This window comes from Ovis aries, chromosome 8, assembly GCF_016772045.2.
Source record: "Ovis aries strain OAR_USU_Benz2616 breed Rambouillet chromosome 8, ARS-UI_Ramb_v3.0, whole genome shotgun sequence".
In the NCBI taxonomy this organism is placed as follows: Eukaryota; Metazoa; Chordata; class Mammalia; order Artiodactyla; family Bovidae; genus Ovis; species Ovis aries.
The window spans coordinates 39771196-39798320 of record NC_056061.1 but is presented as its reverse complement, the minus strand read 5'-3'; the positions used below and the strand labels follow the sequence as shown (position 1 = coordinate 39798320).

At 35.9% G+C, this 27125-nt stretch overlaps 1 protein-coding gene across 7 annotated transcripts in view; it reads right to left on the bottom strand.

Moving 5' to 3' along the window:
- MMS22L (MMS22 like, DNA repair protein) overlaps window positions 1-27125 on the bottom strand; it is a 124173-nt gene that overhangs the window by 78515 nt on the left and 18533 nt on the right. For all 7 annotated transcript variants that reach the window (XM_060419226.1, XM_012182737.5, XM_042253387.2 and 4 more), the window contains 5 exons: window positions 25751-25924; window positions 17216-17278; window positions 9546-9665; window positions 6789-7015; window positions 4427-4930 (listed from right to left, as the gene is read on the bottom strand). In XM_060419226.1, the coding sequence (XP_060275209.1) occupies window positions 4427-4930; window positions 6789-7015; window positions 9546-9665; window positions 17216-17278; window positions 25751-25924 (1088 nt within the window). The remainder of the gene's footprint in view (window positions 1-4426; window positions 4931-6788; window positions 7016-9545; window positions 9666-17215; window positions 17279-25750; window positions 25925-27125) is intronic.

The following is a 27125-nucleotide window of genomic DNA, read 5'->3' as shown; positions in this document are numbered from 1 at the left end:
CCATTATACTAACAGAACACTCAATAACAAAAGGAAGAAAAGGCTTGCATACTGTCGAGAGTTCTCTGTTTTTTTCTGAAAAATCATGTAAATTATTTGGCGATCAGCACAGCCTCACAAGAACATTTCCTTTTGAACTACCTCCTTCCCTGCCTAGAAAATCTCCAGTTCTCTCCCAAAGGAAAGATTAAAATAAAATTTGTTTTTAGAATAAATGTTGTCATACCAATAAATCTTAAAATAACTAGAACTATTGAGCATGGAAAATATTTGAGGAGAATGCTACATAGTTCTTGCATAATGTGTACAAACACACACACACACCTCCATCCCAAATGTCAAAAAAGATACATTAACAGATGAACTTGCAAGTTCATGGAAAAAAAAGAATGAAAAAATGTATGTATTTTCAAATGTATTTTGAAGCCAGAAAAAAGAATCTTAAACGTTTTAAGGAGTCGCACTTGAGCACATGGAATATCAAAAACAGGTCATCTTCCCTTTTGAACTATTTCTTAGTCTGCACATTTGACATCTTAGACAAGTTTTCAGCTGCCTTTAGACTTCTTTGAAACCAGGCTCTTGTTTAATACAAGATAGGATGTCAGTTGATCAATATCCATTTGACTTAAATTCATAAGTCCACAACCTCCCTTAAGTGGTAGAACAAACAGGTACAAAGCCTGAAAATTTATTGTTTCTTTTTAAACTCCGAATGATATTTGCAGATGCCAAAAGGCATTTTGAAATCACTCACCTCTACTTCAGTAAAAATGAAACAGGGGGATGGGGAGGAGGGAGAATCTCATGAGGCCTTGCATGTCAAGTTTTTGCCCAGAGCTAATTTTCAGAGCTGTGTTATAAAACCCTGAAAATGGAGGTTTATAATGGAAATGCTGACAGACCCTTAACTATAGCAGCATGAATGGATATAATTAAAGAAAAGCTTTTGGCTACACCTAACTCCACAAATGAAAGACTGCCATTTTTATATTAACCTCAAATAACAGCCAAGTGAGAACTAGAAATATGATTCCAGAAAGGTAATGTGAAATGTTAAAGATGACTGCTAAAACTATTTGACATTCGGAGTTTTAAACATGGAGGCATTTAGTTAACATAACCAAGTCAGTATTTTCATAATGCTACTTAATCAGCAATAAAGAATGCTCTGGTGAGCCATCAGCTCCAGTTAGCTGAAAGTGGCATATGAAGTTATTATTTCTTAACAGCCTAGAGGGAGCCGCTTCTCTCTATAATCAGTGATCTTAGTTCCTTCCTACCTATAATTTCACTGTCATACAGTTATAAAACTATTACCCAGTTCAACACACACACACACACACACACACACACACACACACACACACACACACACACACACACATCCTGCACACACATTTATGCAAGGACTGGTACCTTACTCCCACCTGAATTACAAAACAGAAGAGATTGCTAAGGTAAAGTATTTCATTCTTTCCTTTGTCAGGGATGCAGTCAGGAATAAATATCATCAATCTATGTAACCCACCTTCTCCATCTAAATCAAAATTCAAGAATTTACCTTTGTTCTTAACTTAAAACGAAATGCTTATGCTTTAATTTTTAACAACGATTCAAATTATTTTTGAACTTCCTAATAATATTAATAGTAAAAATATTGTAGCATACCCAAAAGAGTCCTCTGGAAAGAACCTCAATGAATCCAAATTTGGAGTTAAGAGATCAGGAACACATCTCCTTACGATCAAATACCTAGAGGACTTTTCTTGTGTTTCCCCTCCCTCCCTTCTTTTTTTCTTTTTAAGGTAAACAACCCTGAATGATCTCTGGGGCCCTTACCCTGCAAATATCCCAAACTAAAGCAAGTCTGTCTTAACAATATTTGCTTGGAAGTATTGAAGATTGATAGGATAAAATGAAACCATGCAAGTCACAGTCCCTCTTATTATGTACTGCAATCAGTCTCATTGAAGGACTGTTGCAAATTACTATGCAAGCTTCAGAAACTTAAAAGATGGCAGTGCCTGTACCATGACAGCATTAATAATGACCTGCACATTACTACACCAGTCTCATTCACACACTGACCTCATACTTCTGTTAAAACTGCTTGATAATTTTGGTGACAGAAAGTTATGCATGATTTCACATTCTCTTATAGCAACTGCTTCTGATCATAGTTGAATAGTATAAAGCAAAACCAAAAATAAACATTTCTACAAAGAATTAAATATTATCAGCATCAACATTTGTGTCTTTTATTGGTTAGTCCCGTAGACCACACTCCTTGCCCCCTGTTCAAGATGACACCAAATTAACACACTCAAACCAGATCCAATTTTAAAGAAATTCCTAATATAAATGTAAAGTTACTCTCATTTTATATAATCGACAGTCTTCATTATGCCCTCTTGATTCCTACCTCTGTACTTCTGAATAGTGACCCTCATGGATTCAACAAAAATGCATTATAGTGAACAGCTTACAAGGACTTGCAAGCAATATTTTCCCAACACTACTGAAACTGCTTTGGTTTTAAAGCTAAAAACTCCTATTCCTTTGCCCAGGCTACAGCAACATCGCCAGGCTGGTTTAGACCAGTTTTTAGACCCTCTTTTTCCTTCTTGCTTTGTATATTCAGATGAATATAAATAAACAAACCAAAAATGGTACCAGAAATGTGGAAATTTCTAACTGTGCCCAAAAAGCACAGGAAAATACTGCTTACTACTTATTTAAAAACTGAACAAAATGAATTTGGCACTTGGCAAAGTATAGCATCTGCTAATAAACTCTACTAGACTAAGAACAAACAAATTATTTCATGGAGAAGATCCAGAATCAGTAAAAGCTTCCTCTAATGAAGTTGGCTCTTCATTTACTTATCTATTTATCTATCCGTCCATCTAAATATTTGATTCAGCTTACATTTAGGGATATAGGGATGATTATCTGCATAAGAACTAGAGTACATGAATATAAAAACTATATAAAACCTAATGAGTGAAAACCCATGGACTGATCTCTATGAACACACAGCCCAATGTAAATTAAGATCATTAATATATGAAATTGGTAATGAAATATCCAAAATTCAGAAATTTCATTAAGTTTAGTATCTTTGAAAAAGATGCTACTTTTGTAATGTGCAACTAAGAAAAGGGAAGCAGTCTCTTCATTAACTTCAGACATGATTTTAAATAAAATTGTATTTCTATACCTAACTGCACTGAGAGTAGTATCTAACTTCTTAAGAACATGAACTTCAAAGGTGAAACTGCTATGTGAAAAGAGCCTTAAAGGCAATAAATAGCATGACCACTGTTCTCATCCATTACTGTTTGGGTCTGAGTGCATCTGCATATTTGTGTAATTCATGTAGATCTGAGAAAAGCTAAGTTTTGTACAGATGACTGGTGAACATCATCTACACAAAACTTGCTATAGAACAATCCTATCTCACTCTTAGAATACACTGCTTTAGCTGGGAGTATTTCATGTGTTTGGGGATTCCTTGGTGGCTCAGTTGGTAAAGAATCCACCTGCAATGCAAGAGACCTCGGTTCGATCCCTGGGTAGGGAAGATCCCTCAGAGGAGGGCATGGCAACCCACTCCTGCATTCTTGCCTGGACAATCCCCATGGACAGAGGAGCCTGGTGGGCTATATAGTCCACAGGGTCACAAACAGTAGGACATGACGGGGCTGTTAAGCACAGATCACTTCATGTGTTTGAGGCTACAACTCTGCAGCAAACTACTTAAAGAAAATAACTTTTTTTAAAAAATGGTACAGTGTGGCCAAAATCTCCTTAAGTACACAAAACTGCATATGTTTCAATGAAAGTCACCTCAGATTTGAGTTCATGGTCTTGCTTAGAATGTCTGAAATATTCCTCTGGATAATAATGTTTTTAGGAGAGGCATGGACGGAGGGGCCTGGTGGGCTGCAGTCCATGGGGTGGCTAGGAGTCAGACATGACTGAGGGACTTCACTTTGACTTTTCACTTTCATGCATCGGAGAAGGAAATGGCAACCCACTCCAGTGTTCTTGCCTGGAGAATGCCAGGGATGGCGAAGCCTGGTGGGCTGCCGTCTATGGGGTCCCACAGAGTCGGACACAACTGAAGCGACTTAGCAGCAGCAGCAGCAGAGAGGCAAGATGGGGCCAAGAGGCATGGCTCCTGGATTGCACCAGAGTTGAATTTTATAAGCTTGCATGTAAGCTTTCTTTCGAATAAGCGCTGTTTGAAAGGACAGTTTGAAAACTACTGATTTACACTACAATGCAGTAAAACTTCCTTTAACCGCTCTCTTTACAACTGAATTTCATGAGTGTGTCGAAAGGAAAACTTTAACACAGAATCAACACAGGTAATAATATAAAACAAATTAATACATTAGCACATCACTGGAAGACATACCTGATTCTGGCCAGAACAGCTTGTAGAAAATTCAATACTGTCCTAAGTTCAGTTTCTTGACAAGCTCGTAGAAGCATACTAAAGCCATCATTAAGCAGTTTTTCATGAGAAGGATGCAGGCAATGGCTTGTCTCAAACACCTCCTGAACGCTGTCCATATATATAGAAAGAAGGGTCCAAAGAGTCTGTCTTTGTCCCATTTCATCGTTCTTAGATACCAAGAACTCCTTTGCTTTCTCCCGGAAAGCATTTGAAAATTTCTCAGCCAAAACACCAATGTCCAGATTTTTCTGGGTATACATTAAGAGGAAGGCCATCTGACCCTTCCAAATGAGAGGAGATGTTTTAAAAGTAGGCTTGAGGAAATCCAGGAGGCCTAAAACATGACTTGCTACATCTTCCACCTCTGCCACAGCTGCTAACAGTAGAAAAAGGCTGAAAAAGTTCTGCAGACCAACTTCAGTTAGTTCTTCCATTCTTTTTTGATGGAATTTAGAATATATCCTGTAAAATTAAAACAAATGAATTATTAACAGTTTCATTCACAAAAATCCATCTTTTAAAACAACATTTAACTCAATACTCATGACAGTCTCATCACTTTAAATTTTTAGCTATTTCTACATAATGGGGCTATTGTATCACTTTTGTTGCTTAGAAAACAAAACTCATAGAATATGCCTCCCCTCTCAACCTTCAAATTTCTCAAAGATGCAGCAAGTATCTATAAGTGAATCAAAGGATTCAGTGGCTTTCCCCAAAGGACAGTAGAAGAAATACTATTTTCCCCATAGTACTTGGCTTCTCCTTTTATTTTAATCCCCCCATTACCTTTCTTTTTCAATGTTTATTGACAAATAAGAAAGAATATATAATTCTTTTAAGTACAATTTGATGTACTTTATAGAACTCTTAACAGGGCAATTTTATATAATAATGTTCCTTAAATTCTTTCTCCCTCTACCCTTCACAAAGACCTGGCTCTTACTATACTTATATGTTAAGACAATGCAAAGTAATGGAAAAATTATTTTTACCTACTCACAAAGAAAAATTATTAGTGCTCAAATATCCAAGACTAGCCATTTAAAAATCTGTTGTCAATACTACTTAATATAATTAAGAGCTGATATATTTTAATTAATTAAGTGATCAGAAGTGAACACCATTCATTTTTAATCTTACTTAGGGATTGTTGTTTCTCTGCAATTTTTATAATTGGTTTATTCAAAACAGAAATGACTAATGCTTATGAGAAGTTAAATGTTTATTTATAAATAATGAAGCTGATAAGCTCCTGAAGATAAAGATCTAATTATCTTCACATCCTCCCCATCATATCCATGATAGGCTTGGTATACAGTATTACAAATCCAATTTCTTTAAGCAATAAAGTTCAGAGTATTATGCTTTCCATAAAAACATTTAAGATTCCAAACTAAACTGGCAAACAGAACAAAAGAAAAGTAACTACTGTTTGAGCTACCTAATTACTGAAGGTTTAACAAAGATACCATCAAAAAATATATTCTAGATAAAAATCCAAACTGTATCACCAAGAATTATTCATTGTGTGAAACAAACAGGAATTTCATTTAGAGATTACTGAGAAGCATCTACCAGAAATAGTAAGTATTCTGCCGCAAAAGCTTCCATTGCTTAAGCCAAGCAAGCGGTGGAGAACAGTCAATTGCAGAGGGCTAGGAAAGGGGCTCATAGGCAAAAGTAGAATAAGGGAAGACAGTAAGAATCACACCCATTTAACAAGCAAAACTCTCAAAAAAGGACAACACTAGGCAAATGTGACCAAACGTTTGTTTTACCACACCAGAAACGAAAATGGCATACTCCTCAAATGAGGACATCAGAGGTTTTGCTCCTATTATATTCTGGCTAGTTTTCATTCAAGAAAGCTAGGCTTGTGAGACTGATGGACTCAAAGAACACAAAATTTTATAGACTGAATCTATCATCTGCCAATTCATAATCTCGACATGATTTTTATTTCTGTAAGTTTTAATAAAATATATGCAAGGAATTACATGAAACATTACAATTAACTTTGGCAAGAAAAACAACAGTTGTCTTTTATCCCTGCACTTAATACAGGGGATTTCATTCTTCAGCACCGATGAGATAAATAAGAAACTAAAATCTTCCCTAAGTTAGGGATATTAGGTTGGTTTCATACTGTAACAGATTGGCAAGATCAAAATGCTCCATATTTTGCTGTCCTTGAACAAATACATTTAAGAGATAAACCATAAAGACATCCAAGCACAAATTACCTTAAAAAACACATAAAAACACTTCTCCAAAGATGTAAGTGAACATTCATGACAAAGAAAGATATAGCACACACCTTCCCTTGACTTGTTTCCAAGGATGAGGACCATTGTTCTTCATTGCTTTCTTGACAACTTTTGCCAAAATGCAAAGGAAAATAGTGTAACTACTGCTGGATTTATACAGGTCAAGACCTTGTTTATCACAGCAGCAGGTCTTCACCATTTCTACCATAGCCAAGGGTGACTTAATGATATATGTAAGGCCTTTTAAAGGAAGCCAAGAAATACTGAAAGAACTATTCTAAAAGGAAAAAAACAGAAAACAAGTATTAAATCTCTGAATAAATTACAACAGAAAGCTGTAAATCCCAACTAGCTCATTAAAATTCAGACTCTTCTTAATCATAAAAAGTACACAGCCATTACCACATATTCCCCCTAAAATAAAAATTCCATTCAGGCACAGAATACAAAGGAGTGTTTTAAATTCCTGGATTATCCCCAAAATGTCTTTTTAACAGTTTGTCTGTTCAAATTAGGATACTGTCAAGATTCATACACTGCATTTGGTTGACATGCTTCTTAAATCTTTTATCCTATAAAAATTTCCAATGGATTCATCATACCATTTAACAGGTAATTTATTGTGCAGCATTTCCTAAATTCTAACTTTAGGGGCTTATATCTTGCTACATTTCAAGATCTTCCTTACATCTTCCTGGAGTCACTTAATGTATTCTTTCATCTGCTATCTATTCTGTAAATTGGTAGCTCTATCTAGTGGACTGATCAGATTCAGGTCAAGTTTTTTGGTGAGAATCTTCCAATGGCAGTCTTGAGTACTTCCCATTTCAGTTAGCAAAGAGGCACGTAACTTCTGACTTTCATTCTTTTTGTGATGTTAAGACTGATCACGCTGATCGACCCATTTGAGTGACCCCCACCATTTGAACAGCCAGGGATGATCATCATCCAGATGGCTTATTTCAACAGATGTGCAAGATAGTGATTTTCTAATTCTCTCGTTCCTTCTAAACTAGTTTGAAATTTGGTATTCTGAAATATCAAATTTCAGAATATTCGGAATATTCAAATTTCAGAATATTCAGTTTATATTTTCCTTTATTTACAGTTTCTAGAATAACAACTTTTCTAAAAATACCACAAACTCGAGGATTTAAACACATAATCCACAGCTGTCTTTATTCTTTATCATGCCCAAATTTACCCAGCACTGGGGAATGGGAGCTCCTTAAAGCAGGCTCCTATGTTCTTTTGACACAACTCCAGCTTACTTGGATACCTTCTGTTTTCAGGTATAACAAGACATTACAGACCCATCTTGTATATATTCTGCCTGAAAATTAGAATTGGTCATTTCTCCAGCCAGACTGACCATACATTTCAGAGAAATGTATTGTCCTCATTTTTAATAAGTTCAATTATGTATAGACCCAAACTTGTAATTTACTTGTAAGTCCTCCATATCTTTTTCTGTCTTGATTGAACATTTCACTATATACTTACTCAGAAAACCAAACATTCCAAATCTTCTCCTCTCCATATACAAGTAACAATCCTTTAAATGTACTTTTAAAATTTTCTCTTCCAAATTTACTCTCTTTTTAAATTCACTGCCCCTATTTTAGTTCTCATTTGCTGCATTATTTACTTATACTACCATAGTGGACTACTATCTCATCTGTATCCACTTCCCTTATACTACTTTCAGAAAAAAACTTTCTCAAACACATACATAATGTGCCACATCTTTGCTTTCCAATGTCTCCTGGATAAATCATAACTCAACCGCATGCTATCTTTAACCCTTCAGAATCCAGCCCTGGACTAACTTTTCTACTTTCTTCATCTCCCGTATTTCTCCACAGTCACCTCAGACTCATCATTTAGAACTATTTAAAACAGTAGGCATAAATCATGTTTTTTCATGTCTCTATACTGCTACTGCCAAGTCACATCAGTCATGTCCGACTCTGTGCGACCCCACAGACGGCAGCCCACCAGGCTCCCCTGTCCCTGGGATTCTCCAGGGAACACTGGAGTGGGTTGCCATTTCCTTCTCCAGTGCATGAAAGTGAAAAGTGAAAGTGAAGTCGCTTAGTCGTGTCCAACCCTCAGTGACCCCATGGACTGCAGCCTACCAGGCTCCTCCATCCACGGGATTTTCCAGGCAAGAGTACTGGAGTGGGGTGCCATTGCCTTCTCCGTCATGTCTCTACACACTTGTTCAAAACACTATTCCTTTTGCTTGGATGTTCATTTTCTTCTGTACTTGGAAAATTCTACTTATTCCCCAGGCCAATTTAAAAAACTATGAGTTCATCAAGTCTTCTAGAAGTCCATACACTTCTACAAGTCCAGATACTCCTTCCTCTAGCATTCCAGAGTACTGTAACTCTCTTCTTTTTTTCTACAGTATGTGTGCTTCTGCCTAGTAGCCTAGAAGCTACTCAAATGCCAAGCCGAGTTCTTATTCAAGATACCATTAACTGTTCAATGTGCGGCAAGCAATCAGTAGTTGTTAGAAAACATTTATAAATGAGGATTTTTAAAAACATCTTTCTGGCACAATTCTGGTTTCTTTGCTTATTAATCTCACCCTTAAGAGAAAACGGACGTCAGATGCTCTGTTCCCCTATGTCAATGCTCTTTAGACAATGTGAAACATAAAGATATTTTTTAGCTACTCTAATCTACTTTGAAAAATTAACTTTAAGAAAGCTCTGTAATTATATATAATTAAACCATAAAAACATTCCCCAAATACCATGTTCAAATTCCAGGAACAAATTCATACTCTATTTACTCACCAGGTTCTTACTGTAATATTCCCACAGAATGGTGACAACTGCAATGTTTGGCTCCCAGAAATCACAAAGGGTCAAACAACAGTGAAGATACATTCGTAACTGCTCTTCTAGTATACCATCCTAAAAAATAAACTGAAATTGTGAGGAACTAAATAATGACCAACACACATTATTATAACTTGACACTGCTGCAAATAACCTGCTCCTGAAAAGAATATAAATATATTTCACCAAGTCATACCCATTCTCTTCAGACCAGAAGGTCTGAATCAGTATAATGTATATAAGTTTGCTTTAGAGAAGGTTAATATGATAACTGAAATTACATAACTCAGTTTGACTTTTAACTCAATTATTTAATAACTGCAAAGGTATTTAATAACTGAATAGTGTTGAACCCAGAGACTGAAGAGAAACCCTAACCAGAAAGTAGCATAAGTTATCTAAAAACACAGAAGACTCAATCATACTTAAGTAATTCTTTATAGAAATATAGGAGTTATTCTTCTAAAACTCAGAGCGTTGCCAGAGTACATATGTTTTAACCTTTTAGAATGTGGCAATAGTAAGAGTAAAAAAGTGACACTTTAAACTTATATATCAAATAACATGCATGTTTGTTAAAAGCTGACATAACACTGAATTCCAGTCAGTTATTCAAAGCTTACTATATATCAGGCACTATTCTAAGGTGCTAGGCATAATGAAGTTACACTTTGGGGAAAAAGGAAAAAGAGGATACAAAACAAGGATATAAACTGTTTACACTGATAAATGTAAACAGTTACAACCACTGCAAAAAGCAAAACAAAAGCAGAGTAATGTGGCAGAGTAACGGACAGAGGATGTGGGTCATATTTTTTAATCAGGAACTACGAACTGAAAGGCCTTTTTGAGGGTTAGTTGCTCAGTCCTGTCTGATTCTCTGCAACCACATGGCTTGTAGCCTGCCAGGCTCCTCTGTCCATGGGATTCTCCAGACAAGAATACTGAAGTGGGTTGCCATCTTACTCTTCCAGGGGATCCTCCCCACCCAGGGATCGAACTCTGGTCTCTTGCACTGCAGGCAGACTCTTTAACATCTGAGCTTTTGAGGGCTGGAATTTCGGTTAAATGATTGGATGGAAAAGAGCCAACCACATACAGAAATGAAAAGTAAAGCACTAATGGCAGAGAAAATACATGGAAACTTCCTGAATTAGCAGTAAGCTTGGTATTATCGGAGAAGGCAATGGCAACCCACTCCAGCACTCTTGCCTGGAAAATCCCATGAACAGAGGAGCCTGAAAGGCTGCAGTCCATGGGGTCACTGAGGGTCAGACACGACTGAGTGACTTCACTTTCACTTTTCACTTTCCTGCATTGGAGAAGGAAATGGCAACCCACTCCAGTGTTCTTGCCTGGAGAATCCCAGGGATGGGGGAGCCTGGTGGGCTGCCATCTATGGGGTTGCACAGAGTCAGACACGACTGAAGTGACTTAGCATTGGTATTACAGGATTAAGTCAGAGATAGTCAGGAACCATATCTCATTTAAGGCTTTTCAGGTCACAATCAGAAGTATGGACTGTATTTTAATTATGTTGGTAAACCTTTACAGGACTGTAAACACAGGGGTGACATGAAATGAATGTTTCAAAAATGCTACACTGGATCAAGCAAGATGACAACAGCAGATAAGAACAGAGGTATAAGATCAGTTAGAAGAGCTGAAAGAGAACTTCCAGCGTTAACAGAAAAGCAGACAAAGGTTAAGTACAAAGCAGACATGCTGGAAATGTGAAGGTGCCTGGGAAACAGTATGCTTTAAGCAAAGAATTGTTGAGTGGATTCAGTATTGTCTCTTTTCAACAAAGGTACGTGGTTATTTCATTACAGAAGATTAAAATGTCTCCTTTTTTCTACTTCCTTCTCCTCCCACCAACTAAAAATTCTACGAGATAATTGTGAAACTGTAAGATTAAGACAGGCAGACAATTTTAGAGTTATGTTGATGGAATTTGTGGATGACTTATATTAAGGTATGAAAGAAAGATAGCAATTAAGGGGAATTCTTAAGTTTTGGCTTAAGAAAATGGATTGATGGAACCACTTCTTAAGGTGGCAAAGAACAGGGAGGGAACAGATGAGAGAGTGCACAGGGCAACCAAGTAGAAATATTACACAGACAATTTATGGGTCTACAGCTCAAGGAAAAAGTCAGAGCTACTGATACAAATTTGGATATTATCTTCACACTGACGGGTTTTAGAGCTAAAAGCCTAGATAAGATCAATCTAGGAAAGACTGTGGACAGAAAACAGAAAAGAACCCAGAACTGACAGCCTATTGCTTTTCCAAAATTTAGGTATCAAGAAAAAGGAGGCCTATAAGCAAAATCCAATGAAGTAGATAGGAAACCAGGCATCATGCACTCTGAGAGAAGTATTTCAGAAAGGGAAGGGGATCACCACTTCCTGTACAAAGTTACATACTTTCATGGACACTTCACACACAGTTCTTACCTTCCTATTCGCCTTCAAGTCTATGAGTTCCCTAAGGGCTGCAATAATGTTCCCTAGGCCTAGCACGGTGCCTGCTTCACCAAAGAGACTCCGTAAATGTTTTATCAACAAAACAGATCTGAGTTCTAGTGTTGCTTTTCATCAAGTAGCTCTATGGTTTAGGGAAAGATATTTAGTTCCTCTGATAATTAAACTCATTTAACCCTCATTGGTCACTAACGTTCTTTGATTTTATCATGAAACTATTAAACTAGATGTAGGTTTATTCACATGTCACACTACTGATGTGAATTAAAACATACTAAATTAATTATGTTGCAAGATTAAAAAGTGAATTACATGAAAAAAGTGGGTTCGTTTTGAAGAGTTTTGTATTGCTTTGTTTGGTATCTGAAAATCATTTTACATGTAAAATTCACAAAAATTTATTATAAAAATTTATTTTAAACCATAAAAATATACAAAGTTTGGGGGAAAAAAAAGGTTAAATACCAAGTATGTGTCTGATATTATATGATGTTTTACATGTTATTCATGTATGTCTCATATCATCTCAGTTTTACTACATTCATTTCCCCCCAAAAAAAAACAAAAAACAAAAACGGGTTGAGGTTCAGAAATTATAAATGGCTTACCCAAGTGCATATGGGAAGGAGTTAGGACTCATGACTCCAAAGCTTGTTAGACATACTATAATACACCACCTTCCAAAAACATGAGGGAAAAAAATGAACATCTAATCAACACCAGATTTGATCAAGATTGCTCTTAGTGACCAGAGCAAGATTTGAATCAAAGTTTGTGAGACCAAAGCCCATGCTCTTTCCACTGCAACCAATCAAGAAGAAATTAAATACAGTATCCTGGGGGAGTTTTCCTTTTTTTTGTTGTTAAGGAAAGGAGATAAATTTCCCATCCTTTTCTTGCTACTGGCTACAGATTAAAATGAAAAGAACTGTCTTATAAAATACCATGTTCTCCACAGTTCTGGCAGGGTAAGTCAGTTGCATGTGACTTGAAAAGTAAGTTTCTTTTTTTAATTAATCACTGTATTTGTTGTAAAGCACATTCTCATGTTTTGTATATTCATCCATTATTTTGTTTTGAACCATGTTCCCTTAGTGCGTCTTAAAAATTTCCATTAAAAATTGTGTAGGTGGGCGCACATCAGCTGAATTAAATGATCTGTCCATCTTCAAGTTCAGAAAGCCAAAGAGATAAGAATTTACAATAGAAGTAGAGGAGCCAACAGACATCTTAGTTCAAATTCATAATGGAGAAACAGCTGAAATATGGTGAGGAAGAATGTTTGAGAGCATCTGAGTATATTAATTTCTTCCTGCCTTACATTTTTCCCATCATAAGACTTATTGGAGGGAGAGAAGATCACAAAAACAAATTTAAAAAAGTGGAAAATTGAGATAGTTGCTTTCCGCAAGTATTACCAAAACAGATCTTACAAATCAAAGTACCTTACTAATCAAAGACATAAGAGCAAAGAAGTTTCAAAAAAGAAAGTTTTAAAGTAACAACAACAACAAAAAGCAGAGCTTTATTAAGAATCTTACAAGGTCAAGTGTTTTGAGGGAGTTTGGAATGACGGACTTCCCTCGTGGCTCAGATGGTAAAGCACCTGCCTACAATGTGGGAGACCCGGGTTTGATCCCTGGGTTGGGAAGATCCCCTGGAGAAGGAAATGGCAACCCACTCCAGTACTCTTGCCTGGAAAATCCCATGGGCAAAGGAGCCTGGTAGGCTACAGTCTATAGGGTCACAAAGAGTCGGATATGACTGACAGACTTCACTTTGGAATGACTGAAAAACACATATGAGGATTCAAATTCCAGCTTCGCCACTTCCTAGCTAGCTGAGTGAACCTGGACAAGGCTTACTCTGTGTCCCAGTTTTCCTAATGTCTAAAATGGGACTTCACAAGACTGTCGTAAGTGGAAAATGTACATTTAGTGCCATGGATAGTGCTCGCACAGCGACAGCTGTCGCTTTGAATGAATTTTTTTAGCTGAAACATTTAGTCTTGACAATCATATAATAAAGGCAACACATTCACACTATTGTACCTTAAATGGACATATTTTAATTTTGTGAGTGTTGAAGCCAAACTCTACCTAAACCAAGAATTTTGATTAACATTATCTAAATCCACGCTCTCTAATTTTTAATAAACCAGAAGGCCCGTGGGGCTCTTTTCCATGTAGATTCAAACCTACCTATCTCAAATCCAGAGCCCACACTACTCAATTTCTACATTTATCACAAGAACCTGTGGGCTCTCTGGGTGTCTCATCTCAGCTGAATGAGTACATATAAACTATTTCATATAAAAAGCAATCCTAGAATACTCCAGTGTCTGCTGCTGATCTCTCACCTCAGTCCTTTCAAAAAGGGTATCTTCCTAGAACTTTTATTTTGAAAGATCAAATGCAGGCATATTAAATTTGGGTATATTCCATGCACCAAATTGTTTCACTAAACTAAAAATAAAAACATTTTTTAGCTTATTTTATAGAAATGGCAATATAACAACTGGGGGTTCATTTTTTATGCGTAACTAACTTGCCTATCAGAAACCACCTGGAGAATAAAACTTATGTCCAAGGTAAATAGTAACTGTCAGTCTGATGGGATTTTATCAGGATTAGATAAAGAGAGTTGGCGGCTTCCCTGGTGACTCAGTGGTAAAGAATCTGCCTGCCAATGCAGGAGACATGGGTTTGATCCCTGGGTCAGGAAGATCCCCTGGAAGAGGAAGAGGCAACCCACTCCAGTATTCTTGCCTGGAAATCCCATGGAGAGAGATGCCTGATGGGCTACAGTCCATGGGGTCACAGAGAGGCCGACATGACTCAGTGACTAAACAAAGAGTTAGACTTCAAATCCCAGTCAAAATCCTTCTGTCCAAGAAACACAGTAATTCTGGATTAGTAATTAAAAGACTGACCCACATTATTCAGAACTAATCATATTCTGAGTTTTTTTAGCCTTAAGACTCTCAGGATGATTTGACAAATAAAAATATTTTTTAAATATTAGGCTTGCTTAGGATTTCTCCTTGCACCCCTTCATGACCTTTGAAAGAAAACTGTTGTGAACTCAGAAAATAATGAGGCTTTATTTAAAAACTGGCATAAAACTAAAAACGTCCCTTTTCATATGAAAATAACGATGCTGCAAAGGTAGAACAAATGCTTACTGTTAGCATTCACAAATGTTACACAGGATTACCTCATAAGAACGTTTTAGAGCAAATACTTAACTATTCAGTTTAAGCAAAATTTAACAGTATATGTCCTCTTTACTAACAAAGCTCAGTGTCTGTTTCTGGAAGATTCTCTATGGCTACAAAAAGATTTGGAACATTATTTGCTTAATCAAAACTACAGCGGAATGCCCACCAATTTTATTTGAAGACTGCTGTATATGTAAAACTTTTTTTTTTTTTTTTTAACATTGCAAACAGACTCTTTCTTTCACAGTTGGAGACGAAGTCAAAGCACACGAGCACGGTCAGATTTTAATTTACCTCAATGGGGAAAAACAGATAATCAAACTGATAGCTCTATCCAAACACATTATTTATTCTTTATGACCACCTATTGAACCCACAAAATTGGTTTCAAGAACTCCAGCAAGTTGTCCTATACTACTTATAAAATCTAATTTGATACAATCAAGGCAAGACAAAATTGAGATTACTCGAGAGAATGGACCGATTTTTTCTAAATATTACAATGACCTCCTCTCTCACAAGGCAGATATTTCTTTGACTTTATGCTAGACCTAAATTTACAGAGAAAGTTTCTTAGATGAGCTGTACTATCCTTGCTTCTAGGGTGACTGGCTTGGCCCAGTTCTCTAAGGTCTTCCCTGGTTTTATCACCGAAAAGTCCCACATCTTGGGATATCCCCAGCCAGGTAAATCCACATGGTCAGTCTACCTCCTTACAAGAATTAGGGATGTAGCCTCACAACAGCGTTAGCAGATACCATTAAAAAACTGATGATGTAAATAATGGCCACTTTTTAGGGATTCCACACATTCTTGAAGTAAAAAAAAAAACACATGTCTGAAACTTTGAGCTACTAAAATCAGTATGTTCTCAAAAAGAACAGAGAAAGCCAATTAAAATGATACAAAAAAAGAAACAACAATTTTTACAATGGTTAAGATAACAGCTCTTTTGCTTCTGATGCAACTGATATATTCAGAGTTCTTTGGCATTCTAATCTAGAATTCTTAGTTCATAACTAGAAATTTTATCTTATAACTAAATATACTTATGTTTTTACCTAAAAAAAATAAGATTAATGATAATAGGGAAAAAAAATTTTTAAGCCATTAAAACGATTTTCAAAGATATGGGTAAAAAATAAATGTATATGTATATGTGTAGCAGTCTTGTACTACTATATTTTTTATTCCTCTTCAGGTTTTTAACAATCCTCATTTCTTAAGAGAAAATGAGTCTATTACCCAAACTTAAAAAAATACTAAAATTTCCCTTTAAAATCTTACATAAACAACTTATGCCACAAAACTTTACAGAACTATAATACAGTAAGTTTAAAGATGTGATGAAGAGCACACTTAAAACTATTTTAAAAGAAGGTCAAATCTGACCTCTGGGCCATGAAGCACTGCATTAACAGTTCTGCAGAAAGAAAAATGATAAGCTATGAAATGAGGGCTCAGAAACTAGGACCTTATCAGTCAGAGTATGATTCAAGCCTGTAAGACAAATTGCTCAGCAAGGCAAGTCACCTTCCTGCTGTGACGAGGATACAGCTGAATTTCCAATGCCACTGACTATCTCCCTCATCGTGTCTCCTAGACTTGATATCATACAGTCAAGGAATGGCTGATTCTGAAGCTTCTGCTCCTTATTTTGAATACATTTTGTCAAAGTCACCAACTACGATAATTATCTTTGCCCTTTAACTGGCAACTCAGTGTTAAAATAAAAATCTTCAAAATAAAAACTACTGTACAAAGACTCTGCATTAACAAAGAATGATGATTCTTAGCTCGAGTTTCTAATAAGTAAACCAAGTTTGTTATTTAAATCATTTTAACAGTTTGATTGGTTATTAAAATCTGTAACATAAAAATTTAGCAAAGCCCACAAACCATCTCACTTTAAATGTGTACCTGAACACTGATGGACTTTTTCAGCAGTTCTTCTACAAAATTCCAATTTGATTCCATCTGTCTCTAGAAAGGGAGAAAATATTGCATTAAAATTATTGCCCTTAAATACTCCAATTATCAGGAGTTGTTTTATTACAGTGGTGCTTCTATAAAACTATAAACGTTTTAACAAATAGTAAACTATTGCTGTCAATTATCATCTAATAGGAAAAAAAAATTTAAGTATATTTTAGAGTCTTTTACAACACCGAGTATCTTCCTTATTCTGTACTTTACTCAGTAGAGATTTTTACCTTTGTTTTATGCTGCTGCTGCTGCTAAGTCACTTCAGTCGTGTCTGACTCTGTGCGACCCCAAAGACAGTAGGCCACCAGGCTCCCCCTATGCTAACGGCCTCAAAATGGTCTACTCTAGTAAACAAGTAACTAAAAAAATTATTGTAAAACAACTTTTACACATTTGATACCTCATTTAGCCAGTGGTCACTTACCAGGTAATCTCAACTATCCAGAAGCCTCTACAATAAAGAAGAAAGATAAAAACGACTCAAAAAGCCAACATATTTCACAAAGGCTAAGCAATGAGAACAACTCTACTTTTCCTAAGGGAAAACCTAGAGGAACTTTTCACAGGATACCTGGTTCACTTGATTCCCAGGTAGATCAGTGGTAAAGAATCTGCCTGCAGTGCAGAAAAACCAGATTTGATCTCCAGGTCAGGAAGATCCCCTGAAGGATAAAATGGCAACCCACTCCAGTATTCTTGCCTGGAGAATCTCATGGACAGAGGAGCCCAGTAGGCTATAGCCCACAGGGTCACAAAGAGCTGGACACAACTGAGCATGCATGCTACTTCACTTGATATTCAGTTCCTGAAGATCTGGATATGTGGATACCGGTCAAAACCAGAAGCAAAGAAAGTACATTCACAAAGATGCAAATCACAGCTAGTTTCAAACAAGGGAAGAACAAAAGGTGCAAAAGCAAACCTGAGACCTTAGAAAGCTAAGCCAGAGGTCTTAAAGAATAAAGGCAAAGAGTTTCCTCACACCCTCCTATCCCTTTTATAGCACCCATGCTATTCATAAGGATGAACTCCAGTGACCAATAAAAAGCTAAAGCACATTCAGATTTTAAGTGGCTGGATAATGCTCATATAAGATGGATGCTAACTATAAGAAATCACTGAACAAGTATTTCCTTAATAAAGGTGCTTAGTGACTGTGGTAGCCAGCTCTAAGACAGCCCCTAGTGATCTCTGCTTCCTGGAATTCATGCCCTTATTCAATCCCCTCCCACACTGTACCAGAGTTGGTATGTTAATACAAGAATACCAGCACTAATAGTACTGAAAGAATGTCAGTCCCAAGATTAAAGGACACTGAAGATTCTGTCTTAATGACTATCCCTCTCATTGACTCCTGGGAAAAGTTATGCTAAGAACAGTACCAAAGAGGCTCACATGATGGGTAATTAAGGCCTTCTGTCATGGTTAGCAAGAAGAGAAGTAAACCCTCCAGCCCCCGAGATTGAGGTCCCAGGGGACAGCTTGATTCCAAACACATGAGATTCTGAGCCACAACAACCCACCTAGGCTTCTACTGGATGTCACACCCTCAAGAACTGTGTGAGATGTTCATTCTTTTAAGGAGCAAAATTTTGTTACACATCAGTAGATAACTAGTATTGTACAATGATGTAGTTTTTAGAAAGGAATTATTGGTTTTCTCAAATATATTTATGTAAATAAAGTACATGCAAAATATTTATCAGGAAAAAACATGTAGTACAGAATTCGCCCTGGACCAAAGAGAACTACATGGACATCCTCAGATGGTCAATATTGAAATCAGATTGATTATATATTCTTTGCAGGTGAAATCAGAGAAGCTCTATACAGTCAGCAAAAACAAGACCTGGAGCTAACTGTGGTTTAGATCATGAGCTCCTTATTGCAAAATCAAGACTTAAATTGAAGAAAGTAGGGAAAACCACCAGACCACTGAGGTATGACCTAAATCAAATCCCTTACGATTATACAGTGGAAGTGACAAATAGATTCAAGGGATTAGCACTGATAGAGTGCCTCAATAACTATGGATGGAGGTTTGTAACACTGTACAGGAGGGGGTGATCAAAACTATCCCAAACAAAAAGAAATGCAAAGAGGCAAACTGGTTTTTGGAAGACGTTTCACAAATACGTGAGAAAAGAAGAGAAGCGAAAGGCAAAGGAGAAAAGGAAAGATAGAGTTCCAAAGAATAGCAAGAAAAAATAAGAGCTCTAAGTGAACAATGCAAAGAAATAGAGAAAAACAGAATGGCAAAGACAGGAGATCTCGTCAAGAAAATTGGATACCAAAAGAACATTTCATGCAAAGATGGGTACAACAAAGGACAGAAACAGCGAGGACCTAACAGAAGAAATTAAGAAGAGGTGGCAAGAATACATAAAAGAACTGTACAAAAAAGGTATTAATGACCCAGATAACCACAATGGTGTAGTCACTCACCTAGAGCCAGACATCCTGGAGTATGAAGTCAAGTGCGCCTTAGGAAACATTACTACAAACAAAGCTAGTAAGGGTGACTGAATTCACGCTGAGCTATTTCAAATCCTAAAAGATGATGCTGTTAAAGTACTATAAGCAATATGCCAGCAAATTTGGAAAACTCAGCAATGGCCACAGGACTGGAAAAGGTCAGTTTTCATTCCAAACCCAAAGAAAGCAGCGCCAAATATTCAAACTACTGTACAATTGTACTCATTTCACATACTAGCAAGTTAATGCTCAAAATTCCCCTGCATACCGGCACACACTGATGCTAACAGTTTAGTTTCAAAAAACTAAAATCATGGCACCCAGTCCCATCACTTCATGGCAAATAGGTGGAGAAACAATGGGAACAGTGACAGACTTGATTTTCTTAGGCTCCAAAATCACTGTGGATGGTAACTGCAGTCACAAAATTAAAAGACGTTTTCTCCTTGGAAGAAAAGCTATGACAAACCTAGCCAGTATATTAAAAAGCAGAGACATCACTTTGCAAACAAAGGTCTGTACAGTCAATGCTAAGTTTTTTCCAGTAGCCATATACGGATGTGAGAGCTGGATCATAAAGAAGGCTGAGCACCCAAGAATTGATGCTTTCAAGTTGTGGTGCTGGAGAAGAATAATGGGGAGTTCCTTGGACAACAAGGAGATCAAACCAGTGAATCCTAAAGGAAATCAACCCTGAATACTCATTGGAAGGACTGATGCTGGAGTTGAAGCTCCAGTACTTTGGCCACCTGATGCAAAGAGCTGACTCACTGGAAAAGACCCAGGATGCTAGGAAAGATTGAGGACAGGAGGAAAAGGGGGAAACAGAGGATGAGATGGCTTGATGGCATAAATGACTCAATGGACATGAGTATGAACAAGTTCTGGGAGTTGGTAATGGAAAGGGAAGCCTGGTCTGCTGCAGTCCATGGGGTCACAGAATCGGACACAAGAGCAACCGAACTGAGCTGAGTCTCCACGTCCAGCCAACTAGGTAACCTGAAGCAATGCTCAGTTTAAGGATGTGTTTCACACCTTTATCACTATTCCTAAAGTTTCAAAGACAAGAACCAGCTGGCGAGACTGATTGTACTGAGGATCCCTGCAATGTCCCAAAGTAATTATTCTCTTTAAACTATATTTGCTTTTTAAATAGGTAATTAAAATTGTAAGAGGTAACACTCATTAGGAGCAAGGCAAGGATACCTACTCTCATCACTTTTAACTGGAAGAAATCAACATTGTTAAAACGACTGTACTACCCAAGGCAATCTACAGATTACCTATCAAATTACTCATGTCACTGTTTACAGAACAAGAACAAAAAAAAAATTGTATTTGTATGGAAACACAAAAGAACCCGAACAGCCAAAACAATCTTGAGAAAAAAGGATGGAACTAGAGAAATCATGTGCCCTGACTTCAGATTATCTTAGAGACCTATACTAATAATTTTTTTTTAATGCGGTACTGGCGCAAAAACAGAAATATAGATCGATGGAATAGGATAAAGCCCAGAAATAAACTCCCACACTTCTGGTCACCTGATCTATGACAAAAGAATATATAATGGAGAAAACAGCCTGTTCAACAATCAGTGCTGGGAAAACTGGGCAGCTGCATGTAAAAGAATGAACTTAGAACATTCTCTTAACACCATATACTAACATAAATTCAAAATGGAATAAAGACCTACATGGAAGACCAGATACCATAAAACACAGGAACACTCTGATATAAATCACAGCAATGTTTTTTTTGGATCCATCTCCTATAGTAATGGAAACAAAAACAAAAATACACAAATGAGAGCTAGTTAAACTTAAAAGCTATTGTACAGCAAAGCAAGCCATAAACACAATGAAATGACAACTTACAGAATGGGAGAAAATATTTGCAAACGATGTGACTAACAAGAGATTCATTTCTAATATACAAACAACTCACATAGCTCAATATCAAAAACCCAAACACTCAATCAAAAACTGGGCAGATGATCTATACAGACATTTCTCTAGAGAAGACAAACAGATGGCCAACAGTTACACGAAAAGATGCTCAATACTGCGAATTATTAGAGAAATACAAATCAAAACTATAATTAGGTATCACCTCACACGAGTCAGAACAGCCATTATCAAAAAGTCTACAAATAATAAATAGTGGAGAGGTTGTTGAGAAGAGGGAATCCTCCCATACTGTTGGTGAGAATGTAAATTGGTATGGTCGCTATGGAAAATAGTAAGGAGTCTTTAGTCTTTAAAAAACTAAAAATAAGAGTTACCATATGATCCAGCAATCCCACTCCTGGGCATATACCAGAAAAGACAAAAACTCATTCAAAAAAATACATGTACCTCAATGTTCATAGTAGCACTATTTACAATAGCCAAGACATGGAGGCAACCCAAATGTCCATCTACAGATGGATGGATAAAGAAGATGTTCTGTGTGTACACATACACACAGAGGAATATTACTCAGCCATAAAAAAGAATGAAATAATGCCATTTCCAGCAACACAGATGGACCTAGAGATCATACTAAGTGAAATAAGTCAGAGAAAGACAAATATTATATATCACTTACATGTGGAATCTTAAAAAAACGATACAAGTGAACTTATGACAAAACAGAAATAGACTCACAGACATAGAATACAAGCTTATGGTTACCTAAGGAGAAAGGGGGACAATATAAATTCGGAATACAGGATTAACAGATACACACTACTACATATAAAATAGATAACAAGGATCTACTATATACCACAGGGAACTCTATATTCAGTATCTTGTAATAACCTATAAAGGAATGGAATATGAAAAAGAATATATGTAACTGAATCACTTTTCTGTACACCTCAAACACTAGAAATCAACTATATTTCTAAAGAATAAAAGCAAAACAGATGCCTGTGGTTGTAAGAAGATAGCACATCTAAGTTGAGAGACAAGCATTAAACAAAAATATATGAATATATAAAGCCTCTAGAACGAAAAGTGAGATAGAAATTTTTCTTATAAGCCAGTACTAAGCAATTGGCAAGTGTTTATTTAAATACACATATAGCTAATGTCTAGTTTACAAAAAGTTAAAAAAAAAAAATTAACCATATCTGAAACCGACCTAAAAAAAGAAAGATTTCACATTAACCTTCAGGGCAAAGCAGTTTACATTTAAAAACTGAAACATCTTTATGATTATCACAAGACTGGAGGTAGTTCTCTGCTGCAGAATATATGACTGATCATTGTAGCTTTCTATCATCCTCTCACATCAGGTAATTCTTTAGTGAAATAAAGCATGATCAATGCATAACCATCTTCTATACAGTAGCTAGCTATGCTAATACACCATAAGGAGAAAAGAAATTCAGATAATTTTCAAAACTCTTTAAGTAGATCTCGGACACAAATTAACATCCTATATAATCTCTGAAAGAATGAGTTAATATACCCTTATGATCAAAGATTAAAATAATTATATGATTTATAAACCAAATTGAGAAACTTTTGAGAAAAGGGGAAAAACTAACCAGATGTGGAATGAGGGGGAAATGGACACAAACTGGGATTGTCCCTGGCAAATTGATACACATGGTTACCTTCCCAGAGACCTATTCATAACATGAAGTCCTGAGAAAGTCCCTAATATCGAGTTTATCTAAGTAATAAAAAATAGGTTGCTATTTTTTCTTAGTAGCAACTATTTTAGTTGTACACAGTACAACCAGGATGTACCTCAGTCTCTTTACCTGTAAAATGGATGTAATACTAATCTCTCACCTACTTCATAACACTTCATTGAGATAAAAACCAAATAGTCACTCTGAGATATTAAATACTTTGCAAATGCAAAATGCTGAAGGTATCAACCCTAATGAAAACTACCATTAATTGGAGAGTTTGAGTTTTTCTTTTAAAGCCATTAAGAAATCAAGAAATGTTTGAAACTTTTTGAGGACTCATGAATAAAGGCAGAATCTATTTGACATATATACACATGTATGACACATCTTTATTATTTTTATTATATAAAAGTAGTTTTTTCCCCAAATACTCTGGCTCTCTTTTGGAGCAGGAAATGGCAACCCATTCCAGTATTCTTGCCTGGAGAATTCCATGGACAGAGGAGCCTGGTGGGCTACAGTCCATGGAGGTGCAAAGAGCCGGACATGGCTGAGCAACTAACACATGGTTCTCTTTCCTCTAAATCTCTCTACAACTTCTACATAATTTTAAAGATTAAGATTAAAAAAATATGTATCTTGACAAAAGCAAATCATAAAAGAACTACTGGCAATATTAAAAGACAGAAAATTCCAAATACAGACAATTCTTTCACTATCTTGATCCAGAACTAATAAAAGAAATAATGTCCTATGGAGTTCTCTGTATGAAACAGAAGAGTGATTTCAGCAATGGCAACTGAGGGTTGCACCAGTACAATTCAACACCACAATAGTAATAGTAATGATATATAGTAATGTGGCTAGATTACCCACCATACTGGGAGTATGCGGGGGTCAACATCAACCACTACTGCAATGCTCTGCTCATTGAAGTAAGTGTTAGTGGCAGTTCCAGCAAGCATTAATAACTTGAAAGCATATTACTTGAAGAGGCAGCACAATTTATTTCATGAGTATCCTATCATGGGCACCTATTATTATGATAGCCACTCAACAGGAACTCACGAAGTGCTTAACTAATTGCCATATTCATTTACAGTGATTTAAAACCAGAAATATGTATTTGGAAGAATTATGGTAAGAGAAAGAAAAATGCTTATGCAAAGACCTTTGAATTATAGGTAAATTTTTTGAGTTCTTTGTTGTTCTAGTATTTTAATAACTAAAAGAAGAGAAACATAACCATATTAACTCCATTAAGATACTCAATAAGAGCACTTCTACAGTAATAACAGCATTTATCATTTTCCATACACTAGTATGGGAAGGACTCACAAGCATAAACAAAGGACATATGATCTTTCTCTGAGACGCTCATTCTATTATTCTCTCTCAAAGAGTCAGTAAAATGCTTAAATACACTGAAACTGAGCAGTATATGGACTTGTCAGAGCACTTTCTGACTTAACATACTTTTATCTTGGGCTCTCCTAAAGGATCTTTTATTACTAAGGGATACTTACAGGCCCTCTTAAGGCCCTTTCCATTTCTACAACACTATGTCAATACTAACTGACCCTCAAATTCCATGGATGATTTCTGGGCTCTGTCTAGTATTCCAAAAAGGGAAAAATATGTGAAGTCCATCAAGGAACATGTTTCATAAAGCAGTCGTTTCCATACCTGATGGAGATTCACAGAGCTTTTCAAAAATAAGAATTCCCAAACTCCAGATCAGATTATAGTACTAAAACACAATCTCCAGATTTTAAAAAATCTTAATTTTTACAAGCTCACAGAGTAGGTCTGTTGATCAGACAGCTTTGCAATCATCTCCAGAAAAAAAGATCAATTTTGAAAATATAGACACATTGGTTTCAAGATTCTAGATGCTTACTTTATGGAACTAATGGGTTTATACAATACTATACTACTTTTGAAGATGGAATAAGTTATATACAAATAAGATTTCAAATGAATACATCAACCAGCTGGTTTTACTTCATACTGCTTTTTAAATGAAAAAAAAAAAGTTTCTAACTAGAAATTAACATACTAGTTAAAATCTGTCTTTTTATTTGAAGTAAACTTCATGATTGTTTAACAGATTAAAGTATCTTCCCCCAAAACTTCTCTAACTCATTTCTGGAGATGGAGGCTTTCCCTTTGGCAATCTTAAGAGATTTTAGTTATCACTTTTTTAAAGATTTAGAAAGATCCAGCATGTCTCGTTTCAAAAGCTAAATTTATTTCTGTAGGATTATAATCTGATTTTTATTGTTTCTGCTCACTTTCTAATTTATTTACCAAAAAGATATGTTAACAATAATTTAAGAAAGTTTAAAAAAATAAAACCTTACCATTTCATCTGGCGTTCCATGGCGATCGAACTGGTAAAATGATGCTACGTGAGTAATAATCCACCAACTAAAACCCAGTGGGTCCCTGGGCTGGACTGTAAGCACAGATCTTCTTTGGTCATTTGATTTTTCAAAAAGTGTTCTGAGTAGTTTATTCAAACAGTTCCAAAATGACTATGGAAACAGAGGTATTATGATTCAGTTAAATTCAGAAACTGATCCAGAAATCTTGATTTGGGTTTTTTCCTTCATATTTATAAGGAAATACAAAAGAATACAAAATATATATGTAAAACTTAGAGAATAATAAAAATACCCAGGCTAAAAATTAGAAAATGACTAGCTCTTGCAACTCCCACAATCACATCTTCTTCTCCCATCCAGGGATAACCATTATTCTGACTACTATATCATTCCCTAGTTTTATAAGTTTTGCCACTTAAATATACAAGCCTTAATTAGACATTGTTTGGCTTCATCTTTTTTTATGTGTTTGTATTCTTAAGTAGCTTTGTTTCCATTCTTTGATAGCCTGATATATATCTTTTCGTATCTTTTACTATCAGTTCCAAATTCTTCTGAACTTTGTTTTAGATTCTCTTATAAACAGCTTACAGTCTTTGACAGTATATGTTTTAAATGAGCAATTAGTAGTCCATTTGCAGTTACTGTAATGACTCAAATTTAGTTTTAAATCTACCACCTTATTCCGTATTTCTATTTATACACCTACTTCTTCCATCTACACCTTCTTCCTGCCTTCTTTTGGGCTGACAGTTTCACTATTTTCCCCTTTATCACGCTGTTTAAGTTAAATAATCTACTTTTTCTTTTAGTGATACCCTAAAAACAACAGCATACATCCAAATATCTCGGTAAGTTCACATATATCTTGCTTTTCTCTTGGACTAAACAAAGACTTTAAAATACTCTCATTTATGCCCCACCCAATTTATAAGCTAGTATTACTGTGTACTTTATTTCTTAACCCCACTCAATTATAATTTGTACAGAACATTTACCACTTTCATTACTCCCTTCCTTCCTATAGCTCAAATAACCTTCCTTTTCACTTTGGCATTATTATTATTCTACTAAACTTATCTTTCAGGATTCCCTTTAATTTTGCTTCATTGAAAACTGTTTCATCCAAGTTTTGAAAGATTGTGCTGGATGAAGAATTTTGTGTTGAAAATTAGTTTGTTTTAGTAAAATGATGATACCATTCCCACTGGCCTCTATGGCTATTGAGAAATCAGCTGCCAAACTGACTGCCATTCTTTTCAAAGCAGCATTTTCCTGTCAGAATGCTTTTAATCTCTTCCGTCTCCAATGTTATTAAAATTTGTTTTTATTAAAATTATATAGAATATTT